Genomic DNA, 12,160 nt, shown 5'->3' with positions numbered 1-12,160 from the left:
ATGTCACCATCGTTGTCTCTCTCAAGTTATTCCTCTTAAAGTACAGCGATCTTCCATCTCATCTTCCTCCCCGGGACTCCCTCCTCAGTATGCTTCATTTGCCGATGTGTTTGATAAAGCTCAGTCTGAACGTCTTCCTCCTCATCGTTCTTGGGATTGTCCGATCGACCTTCTACCTGGCAAGACTCCTCCCAGGGGTCGGGTCTATCCTCTCTCGTTACCTGAAACTCAAGCCACATCTGAGTACATACAGGAGAATCTCCAGCGTGGGTTCATTCGACCTTCCACCTCTCCCGCTGGAGCTGGGTTCTTCTTCGTCAAAAAGAAGGATGGATCATTACGCCCTTGTATAGATTTTCGTGGACTCAACGCCATTACTATCAAGAATCGGTATCCCATTCCGCTGATCACTGAGCTATTTGATCGCATCAAGGGAGCTCGGATATTTACTAAGTTGGATCTTCGTGGTGCTTACAATTTAATTAGAATCCGTTCCGGTGACGAATGGAAGACCGCGTTTAACACCAGAGATGGGCATTACGAATATTTAGTAATGCCCTTCGGGCTGTGTAATGCCCCCGCTGTTTTCCAGGGTTTCATCAATGAGATCTTTCGGGACTTATTATATGTATGTGTCGTTGTCTACCTAGACGACATATTGATCTTCTCACAGGACCTGCCTTCTCATCACCAACATGTGGCAGAGGTCCTCTCCAGACTACGGAAAAACTCGTTGTTCTGTAAATTGGAAAAATGTTCATTCGAGTTACCCCAGATTCCATTCTTGGGGTATATAGTTTCCGGAGTTGGCCTGAAGATGGATCCAGACAAAGTAAATGCTGTACTACATTGGCCTCAGCCAACTACTCTTCGTGCCATCCAGCGTTTCTTAGGTTTTGCCAATTACTATAGACGCTTCATTCAAGACTTTTCATCCATTGCATCTCCCATTGTGGCCCTAACTCGGAAAGGGGCTAATACTAAGCAATGGTCATCTGAGGCTCTCCAAGCCTTCCAAATCCTCAAAGAGGCCTTCTCGTCTGCTCCCATTCTGCGACAGCCTGATGTGACACTCCCCTTCTTCCTAGAAGTAGATGCCTCTAATGTGGGCTTAGGAGCTATTCTCTCCCAACGCTCGGAGCAACAAAAATTACATCCTTGTGCCTTCTACTCTCGGGGTCTTCTGCCCGCAGAGAAAAATTATACTATCGGGGACAAGGAGTTGCTGGCCATCAAAGCTGCATTAGAGGAATGGAGATACTTGTTGGAAGGAGCTCGCCATCCGGTGACGATCTTCACGGATCATAAGAACTTGTCATATTTGCAATCTGCTCAATGCTTGAACCCTCGTCAAGCAAGATGGTCTCTTTTCTTTTCCCGTTTTGAATTAATTATAACCTTCAAACCAGCCGCTAAGAACAAGAAAGCTGACGCTCTATCTCGAGCTTTTGTGACGTCCTCTGATGTAGAAGAGGTTCCCAACCATGCTATTCTAGACCCCAAATGTATTTCTCTGGCTGCTTCATCCACCAAAATGCTACCATTTGGGAAGACCCTTGTGCCTCCTACTCTGAGGAGGAAAATCCTTTCGTGGTTCCATGCCTCTCGTTTTTCTGGACACGCCGGTGAACACAAGACCTTTGAGATTCTCTCTCGTAGTTACTGGTGGCCTTCAATGAGGAGAGACGTCAAAGAGTTTATTGCTTCCTGTGATTTATGTTCTCAGTTCAAATCCTCCCGCAGAACTCCAGCAGGGTTGCTGCGACCACTACCCATTCCGTCCAAGCCTTGGACCCATATTAGTATGGATTTCGTTACTGATTTGCCACCAAGTAAGAATCACAATACTATTTGGGTAGTGGTAGACAGATTTTCGAAGATGGTCCATTTCGTCCCTCTGTCCGGTTTACCTTCCTCGTCTACTCTGGCTGAACATTTCATTAAAGAAATCTTCCGCATCCATGGATGTCCGTCTGAGATTGTGTCGGATAGAGGAGTACAATTCGTTTCCAGATTCTGGCGGGCCCTTTGTAAAACCTTGGGCATACGATTAGCACTCTCATCGTCTTACCATCCGCAATCTAACGGACAAACGGAACGAGTCAATCAAGATCTTGAGACTTTTATTAGGATGTTCTCTTCAGCCAACCAAGACAACTGGGTAGAATTGCTCCCTTGGGCTGAATTCGCCCATAACAACATGTACCATGAGTCATCATCCAAAACTCCATTCTTTGTGGTCTACGGTCACCATCCGTCTTTTCCGGAATTTCCTGCCCTCCCGCCCACCCAAGTTCCTGCTGTGGAGACTGCTTGTCAAACCTTCAAAAATATCTGGTCTCAGGTCAAAACCTGTTTAAAGAAGACATCTAATAAATATAAGTCTTTCGCAGATAAGAAGAGGCGGGCTATTCCACCACTAAAAATTGGAGATCGTGTCTGGTTATCTACCAAAAATATTCGTTTGAAGGTTCCATCTATGAAATTCGCCCCTCGTTTTATTGGTCCATATAGGATCATTCAAGTTATCAATCCAGTATGTGTTAAACTTCTTCTTCCTAAGAATCTTCGGATTTCCAATGCCTTCCATGTGTCCTTGCTCAAACCTCTCATCATCAACCGTTTCTCGACTCCTCCCTCAGCACCGCAGCCAGTTCAAGTTCATCAGGAGGAGGATTTCGAGATTACTGAGGTATTGGATGCAAAAATTTCGCGAGGAGTCCTCCGTTTCCTCGTTCATTGGAAGGGCTTTGGTCCTGAAGAGCGTTCATGGATCAAAGCTGAAGATCTTAATGCTCCTGCCCTTCTGAAGAAGTTTTATTCCAAAAATCCGGACAAGCCCGGTTCCAGGCGTTCTGTGCCCACCTTTAAAAGGGGGGGTACTGTCACTCACCGGACTGTGAGTGCTTCTTCCCGGACATTTAGGAACCGTGGCCGTCCTCCATCCTGAGGGACTGCGCATGCGCAGCCCTTTCCATACCTCCAGTGTATGTTCCTTTAACTAAATTGGCAGATCAGGCAACCTCCCTATATTAAGCACCTGTGGTCATCACCACATTGCCTGATCTTGGAGTCTCATTCCCCATGAGTCTCTGAAGGTGTTCCTGTGTTTCCTCGTTTATTCAGCCCAGCTGATTCCTGTGGTTTCCAAACCACTTCTACCTCTGTGGTTTCCAAACCACTTCTACTACGGTGGTTCCCATACCACTTCTACCATCTACTGTATCATCGTGACTGTGAGCTGATTCCTATCCGCTGCCTCCGTGCACTACAGTCTTCTAATCACTTCAACTCTACCATGTATCATTGGGACTGTTAGCTGATGCCTATCCGCTGCCTCCGTGCACTACAGTCTTTCATTCACATCCACTCACCTGTTCATGATTGTGACTGCCAGCTGATTCCTATCCGCTGCCTCCGTGCACTACAGGCTTCAACCTGCAACTCGTCTGTGTTTCATCATCGTGACTGTTTGGCTGATTCCTATCCGCTGCCTCCGTGCACTACAGTCTTCAACCTGCAACTCGTCTGTGTTTCATCATCGTGACTGCTAGCTGATTCCTATCCGCTGCCTCCGTGCACTACAGTCTTCAACCTGCAACCCGTCTGTGTTTCATCGTGACTGTTTGGCTGATTCCTATCCGCTGCCCCTGTGCGCTTCAGTCTTCAGCCCTTGTCAACTCTCCCGTGTTTCCTTGAGTCTGCTGCCACTATTGCTACCCGCTACTCTCCGTGATCAACTGTTCCAGTTCAACTCTGCTCCGGTGTCCCATCGTTACTGCACCTACTGGTTGCTATTGGCTACCTCCGTGTTCCCGCAGAGACCCGCTGCTGTTACTTCTCAGCGCTACTCATCCATCTACTACTGATCCGCTCTCCACGCCTTCCTGTGTTCCCTGCTGGTCTACCTACTTGTGCGCTGCACCTGCTAGACCACCGCTTCACCCATCCAGGGACTTTGGATCCTGCCGGCCTCCTGCCCTTCAGGTATCTCTGCACTCCTGTCTGACTGCCTTCTCCTGAACCACGGTATGCATACTTCCCATTGACTGTGCTGTGTATTGCATACCTTGCTGGACTGTGTTGGTTCTCCTCTGGAGTGTACTATCCGCTGAGTCTATTGCCATCTTTGACTGTGTTATCTCATGCTGGATTACTTCAAGAGACTTTCTACATTGGCAGTGTTGTTCAGTCATTTATTCATTTATATTGTGCATATTACTGTGGATCAAAGTCAAGGTGCCCGTGTATATATTGTGTTGCAGTCTCTCCCCGTGCACCTCCTCACATATATATTCAGTGGTACAACTTGCTAGTGGCAGACCACTGACCCCTGTTTCCAGTTTCACCTGCTCCAGTATCCTCTCACATAGCAGTGGTACAACTTGCTAACGCAGACCACTGACTCCCCGGATACCTCCACTTGGATTCCATTCCTTCACTCAGACAGCGGTACAACTTGCTATCCGCAGACCGCTGACTCTCATCACCTCCTCGTTTCTGTTGGACATTCCTCCTCACTATAGCAGTGGTACAACTTGCTACCGCAGACCACTGACTACCTTCACGTGTCCTTTGTCCATACAGTTCCTCGTGTATTACTACCTCCATATTGCCAGTGCTGCTAGTCATAGACTTTCCTGAGCATCTCATCATCTGCTATTTCCTGTTCCGTGATCACCCTGCTACCAGAGTACCATATTACCACCTATACTGCTCTGGTAAGCCTATCACCTGGTGATCCCTGGGTAAAGACTCCTAGTGCCCGTGACAGTATGTATATATGTATATGTATATATATATATATATATATATATATATATATGTATGTGTATATATATGTATGTATATATATATATATATGTATATATGTATATATATGTATATATATATGTATGTATATATATATATATATATATATATATGTATATATATGTATATATATATATATATATATATATATATATATATATGTATATGTATATGTGCTTTTATCCGTAGGATTGTGGGGTATTTGGTGAACGGCCCTTACCAATTACATTTCAGTGTTACACTATGTTTGCTCTTTTTATATTGTTTGACTGATTGGTGGAGATTTGGAGGACTATAAGAACAGCAGAGACTGCTCCATTTTTTCCTGGAAACCCATTGCTGCTTACCTTACGGTACGCATATTATTACGCATTTCCACCTTGTATATTTGATATTCCACTTAGAGGCGCCCTGCCTGTCTTTGTATTACAGCACGTATATATATATATGTATATATATATGTATATATATATATATATATATATGTATGTATGTGTATATATATATATATATATATATATATGTATATATATATATATGTATATATAAATATGTGTGTATATATATATATATATATTGATATATAAATATATATATATATATATATATATATATATATATATATATATATATGTGTGTGTATATATATATATATATATATATATATATATATATATATATATATATATTGCAACAGAAAAACAAGTAGGGCGCCCCAATGTGTAATATCACAAATATGGTGTTGGGAAGATGTAATAACTGCGTACCGTGAAGATGTATTCAAGAAGTAAAGATCATATGGAGGTTTCCTCTTCAGAGGTAATCCCTCTCAGTCTCCATCAGACATAACGACAATGTAGAAAAAAGAAGAACAAAAAATAACATAGTGCAGTATTGTTATATATAAAACTGCACCAGAAACCAGAGATAGTCCTCCACCAGGAGACAGAGTGCTAAAACAAGTAGTAAACCCAAGGGTGAAAAATGTAGCACACATGTGCAACATGCAACCCTAGGTAAAAAAAAACTGCGTACCAGATAGTCACAAGACCATGAGCTTTCTTGGACCATATATACAAGATCAGGCAATTCCTCTGTCACAACCTCATCTTCGACTAACACTAATCAGTGTCCTCTTTCCATTAGGATGTCACTTTGCAAAGAGAATGCGATTAAACCGGTTGCACTGATAACTGTTATCTCCTATCACCCCTTCCCTCCTGGTCCTCCTGGTCTGTCCTCCCTCTACAATATCTCCCTCACTACTGCCCTGGATGCTGTCGCCCCGGCCTCTACTGTCAGCAGACGCCGCACTATTCCCCAGCCCTGGCACTCAAAACTCACCCACTTCCTCCAAAAGTGCTCTCGCACTGCTGAACTCCTCTGGAGGAAATCTCGTTCCCTGGCCGACTTCATTAACTTTAAATTCATCCTCTCTTCTTTCTGCTCCACCCTCTCCCTCGCCAAACAATCCTTCTTTAAGTCCCTCATTTCTTCTCAGTCCTCCAATCCCCGCTGCCTCTTTGCCATTTTTAGCTCCCTACTCTCCCCCATACCCCCTTCTGTCCCGTCTTCCCTCTCCGCTTCTGACTTTGCCACCTTTTTCTCTTCCTCCTGGATGTCGGAGCGCTTTCTTAAAATCAACATTTCCAAAACTGAACTCATTGTCTTTCCTCCTCCCAGCCTCCCATCCCACCATGACCTCTCCATTGTCGTTAACAACACTACCATCTCCTCTGTCACCCAACTCCGCTGCTTGGGTGTCACCTTTGATTCTTCTCTCTCTTTTGCCCCCCACATTCATTCTCTTGCCCAAGCCTGTCGCTTCCAACTACGCAACATCGCCCGCATCCGTCCCTTTCTCTCTCAGGAGGCCACCAAAACCATCATACACGCACTCATCATCTCCCGCCTGGATTACTGCAACCTCCTCCTCACCGGCCTCCCTTCACTCCCGTCTCTCCCCCCTCCGCTCTATACTCAATGCGGCCGCAAGACTCATCTACCTCTCACGCCGCTCCTCCTCTGCCTCCCCTCTCTGCCTTGCCCTACACTGGCTCCCCTTCCCCTACAGAATTCTTTTCAAACTCCTCACCACCACTTACAAGGCTCTCAACCACTCTACTGCCCCTTATATCTCTAACCTCCTCTCCATTCACACTCCCGCCCGCTCCCTGCGCTCGGCCAATGACCGCCGCCTCTCCTCCACTCTGATCACCTCTTCCCATTCCAGAATCCAGGACTTTTCCCGTGCAGCCCCCCTTCACTGGAATGACCTCCCTCGCTCCATCCGCCTCTCTCCTACTCTGTGCTCCTTCAAACGTGCACTCAAAACTCACCTCTTTCTCAAAGCCTACCAACCATCCACTTAACCCCCATCTCCTCCGCTCATTCTCCCCTCTCTCCTATTCCCTCAACTGGCTCCTCTTGTGCCTGGTCTGTTTTACCCTCCCTTAGGATGTAAGCTCGTATGAGCAGGGCCCTCTTCCCTCCTGTCTCCTTACCCGTTCTTCTGCTCCGTGTCTATTGCATCTGCCTGCCTGGAGTTTCTGAAGTATTGGTACTTTTTGTTTATTGTTCTGTACTGTTATACGCTGTATAGTCTACTGTTTGTACTATGTGCGGCGCTGCGGAAACCTTGTGGAGCCTAACAAATAAAAGATAATAGTAATAATAATATATATATATATATATATATATACATATATATATATATATGTGTGTGTGTGTATATATATATATATATATATATATATATATATATATTAACAAAAGGAGGCATTTAGATGGCAATATGCAGAGAAAGCAGTAAAGTAAAACATTTGTGCAGCAATGCACCTAGATTGAATGTAAAGACCTATGTGTAACAAACAATAGTTTAAGTTTGGTTAACTTACATGCAGAGAAATCCTTCCTCTCAGCAAACAGACACGGTGTGCCTCTTTAGTGCAAACAGAGCCAGTGATGGGGCGTTTCCTTTTAAAGAGAAGGTGGGTGTGTCACCTGTCCATCAAGCTAAGGCTGGGGGAGGAGTATCAGGTATAAAAGCTTGTTTGTATCATTTGTGCAGGGAGATCAACGCTGGGGAAGCTGGCTGGGCTTGAGAGAGCTAAGCTATGTCTAGCTAGCGTTTAGGGTCTCCAAGTATTGCTGTGAAATCTGTACGGTGTCAAAACATTTACCATCCTGACAATAAAACGACATAAAAAGGAAGAAGTTGTTCGCGTGTGCTTCAGCAGTAGCGGGCTCTTGCCACTATATATATATATATATATATAAAAGTGCATGCATATATGATTATAATTTTTTTTTTTTTAAGAAAAAGTAATAAAATATGACACAGTTCATATGTTAGTTTTTTGTGTGTATTGCCGTTTGTAATCTCTTATTTTTCGTGCCTCAGCAGAAATACTGGATCGGACTTCCTCACTTTGGCCGTCTATGTATTCATCGACACGCAGTTCACTGCAGCATGCTCATCAGCTTCAGATTTTCTCTCAACAGCATCTCATGCGACAACATGAGCTATATATGTTACTGCAGCAGCAAGCAGCACACTCTGTAGATCTCCATATGAGTGCACAACTAGATGCTCTGGAATCACAGAGGAGTGATCAAAAAGATGCTCTAGATCTACATAGAAATACACACACACAACTGCAGAAAACGTCACAATTGGAAGTTAAAGAACTGCATAGGAGAGCGCCGCTTAATTCTCAAGAATATCCCAGAAATGAGAAATTTACGGTAAGGTCAAATATATGCCCAGGTAGACTGTTTTGACCAATAGTCTAACATTAGAAAATCAGATGCTTATTCCTTAGTAATTTGTAGTTTGATTCAGGACACAAAAAGGAATTGATTTACCCCATCTGATCTTGCCTTTTTCTCCTTGTCAGTGTTCAGCTGTTACAGATTATGTCCTTTCCATGACAATGTTGTCTTCTTCTACCCCACAACTATTGTTTTATTTTTTCATTTTGATTGCTTTCCTTTTTTCTCTTACTATTAACACTTCTCATTATTTGACATCATTCACCGTGTGTTTCGTCCTGCACTGATCACTATTTTTCCAGTGGTTTTCCAAAGTTTGTCAATTTTCTGTACTCATGCACTTGTTTGATTTAAAATATGATTTGATCTTCACTTAACGTATAATTATAGTAGAAACTAAATCTGATTAAAGAAAATTCTAATGAATTTTGTATTCTTTCATTTCTTGAACATGTTGCTCTAACATTAACTGTGTTCGAAAAAGTATGTGATCCTCTAGGGTAATCATCTCTATTCAAGGGTTAATGAGAGTCAGATGTTGCAGTGTTTATAGAAAAACAGTACAAAATTTCATTGTCGGCATCACAGTTTACTCTTTGTGATGCAAATTTATGAAAGTAAATCATACTTGCCAACATTTTGTAGCTCCCTAATTGCGTGAGCTGGATAAAGAATGATTTCCTGCTCGTCTGGGAGAACTCTTTGAAATTTTGGAGTCTCACAGGCATTCCAGGGGGTATATTTACTAAATTGTGGGTTTGAAAAAGTGGAGATGTTATCTGTAGCAACCAAGAACATTGTGATCAAAGTTTTTTTCAATGAAGGGGGATAGTGAGCATTTCCAGGTAATAAATCTGTAGTCTGTCTTACAATTTACAGCTGCTCCTTCTACTGAAGTATGTTGTTCCCAGAAACCCATTGGCACACCGGTGAGATCAATATTGGAATGATAGAAATTAGACCTATAGAGACTGATTCATTAAGGGACACACAACAAGCGTAAATTATGTTTTTTTTTTTGTTTTTTTAAACTCTTGTAAATATGGCATACGCACATCCATATTCAACTAGGAGCAGATATAAAGATACATCTGTTGATGAATACAGGTCTAGGTGCACTCTGCTCTAACAGACAATAGACTGCATGATACGTCCGATATATATGTGGAATATAAAGTACCAAAAGAATGCACAGAATAAAAATATATTTCATCAATGTCACCAGTTAATAATAATTTCATTTGATAGGATATTATGAATGTCTACTGTACATAGAATGCATTTTAGCAGTTGCTCCTGATTGGAAACGCATGTTCTAGCTTGCACACGCAGCCATCGTCAATAGTAATTGGCACTTACAACCGACCTGTAGCTGGTACAAGTGATACGACAGAGAAACACATGCCTTTTGAGATGCCCAAAGTTTGAATCAGAAGTTGCTGCAGGCGCTAAAGCTTGGCATGCCCTTATTGTAAATTGACTGTGCATATGCCCAGTCCCGTCCATGTTCTATCTTTGAAAACGTAGGCTGTAGTAAATGTCCTTTGCGCTTGAAGATTAATTCTATGTTGCTGCGTTCATTGGCATTTTGTCTGGTTCTGGACATGCGCAGATTTTTCACAAAATACAACGTATCTGCATTTACATTCCTTAATGAATTGGGCCCATTGTCCAAATTAACTTTTTAATATCAAGTAAAATAAGTTGTACTTGTAAATTCCAGGAATATATCGAAAAGATTACTCCAAGCCCAGCAACCAGCTTGTATTGTTTGAGGTTGTAAAAATGGCCATTGTGGTATCTGTGAAAAATGCTATATGTACATATATGTGCAAAGAAGACATAGGGGGTTGACATTAATAACATTCCGAAACATATTTAATAAAAAAAAAAAAAAAAAAAAAAGATTATTTTTTTTTTAAGAATTAATGACTATACTATTAATATAGTTATTATATAAAAATATAGTCACTAATTAATTATAGTGACATAGATTGGATTTTTTTCTATGCATTCTGCTGGGACTTTTGTCCTTATAGTGTATATGGAATATAAATATGTTAATTATTGAATTGAGGTGTTTCAGTCAGACCCGTTGCCAGAGGTGTATAAAATCCAGCACCTAGCCATGCAGTCTCCATTTGCAAACATTTGTGATACAAAATGGGTCGTTTTGAAGAGCTCAGTGACTTCAAACGTGGTACTGTCATGCCAGCTTTGCAATAAGACAGTCTGTGAAATTTCATCCCTGCTGGATATTCCACAGTCAACTGTATGTGATATTACTAGAAAGTAGAAGCATTTAGGAACAACAGCAACTCAGCCATGAATCAGAAGACCACGTAAAATATCAGAGAGCGGGATCAATGACTGCTAAGGCGCATATTGCATAAAAGTCGCCAATGAATTGCTGATTCCATAGCTGAAGAGTTCCGAACTTCCACTGGCATTAATGTAAGCACAAAAACTGTGCGACTGAAGCTTAATGAAATGAGTTTCCATGGCCGAGCAGCTGCATGCTAGCCTCGCATCACCAAGACCAATGCCAAGCGTTGAATGGAGTAGTGTAAAGCACACTGACACTGGACTGTGGAGTAGTGGAAACATGTTCTGTGGAGTGAATAATCGTGGTTCTCTGTTTGGTAGTCAAATGGGTGAGTGTGGGTTTGGCGGATGCCAGGAGAACCTTACCTGCCTAACTGCATTATGCCAACTGTGAAGTTTGGTGGAGGAGGGATAATGGCATGAGGCTGTTTTTCAGGGTTTGGGCTAGGCCCCTTATCTCCAGTCTTAAGGCTTTAGCCTACTTAGTCATTTTGAACAATGCTATACTTCCAACTTTGTGGCAACAGTTTGGGGTAGGCACTTTTCTATTCCAACATGACTGTGCCCCGGGGCACAAAGCAAGGATGACAAAGACATGGTTTGAGGAGTTCAGTGTGGAAGAATTTGACTGGCCCGCACAGAGCCCTGACCTCAACCTCATCGTACACCTTGGAGATGAACTGGAATGGAGATTGCGAGCCAGGCCTTCTCGTCCAATATCAGTGCCTGACCTCATAAATGCTCTCCAGAATGAATGGAAACAAATTCCCACAGAAACACTCAAACATCTTGTGAAAAGCCTTCCAATAAGAGTGGAAGCTGTTATCGCTGCAAAAGGAGGACCAACTCGGTATTAAGGTATATGTATTTGAATACAGTGTCATTACAGTGCCTGTTAGTGTAATGGTCAACTGTCCGAATACTTTTGTCCATAGAGTGCATATATTGTGTGAATCCTACAGTGTATTGTCTGTTTCAATGCAGCAATTGCCGTGTGTAGCTGTGTCCTGAGTGTCTGGCACCTGGGAGGGTAAATGTGTATTTTAAATGTTTTAAATAATGAATATATTTAATGTATTTGCGCTGGGCAACGATAAGTAACTGCTGCATTGAAAGGGTTAATTCCCGGCACTAGTCGCCGGGAGTGTGTAAAATGTTTACGTTTAAATGTGCATTTAATACAAAAGTGTTTTTTACCTTTGCCCTGGAGGTCCAGTGGGGGCCAAGGGGATTGTCACAGAGTGGTATC

General features: G+C 42.6%; 1 protein-coding gene across 5 annotated transcripts in view; it reads left to right on the top strand.

Annotated features, from left to right (window-relative positions):
- TNRC18 (trinucleotide repeat containing 18) overlaps positions 1 to 12,160 on the top strand; it is a 655,441-nt gene that overhangs the window by 102,782 nt on the left and 540,499 nt on the right. For 4 of the 5 annotated variants that reach the window (XM_075179957.1, XM_075179958.1, XM_075179955.1 and 1 more), the window contains one exon: positions 8,216 to 8,559. In XM_075179957.1, the coding sequence (XP_075036058.1) occupies positions 8,216 to 8,559 (344 nt within the window). The remainder of the gene's footprint in view (positions 1 to 8,215; positions 8,560 to 12,160) is intronic. The other variant, XM_075179954.1, reaches the window with a different exon arrangement.

This window comes from Mixophyes fleayi, chromosome 7 (genome assembly GCF_038048845.1).
Source record: "Mixophyes fleayi isolate aMixFle1 chromosome 7, aMixFle1.hap1, whole genome shotgun sequence".
NCBI lineage: Eukaryota > Metazoa > Chordata > Amphibia > Anura > Limnodynastidae > Mixophyes > Mixophyes fleayi.
This window is presented reverse-complemented; position numbering and strand designations above follow the sequence as displayed.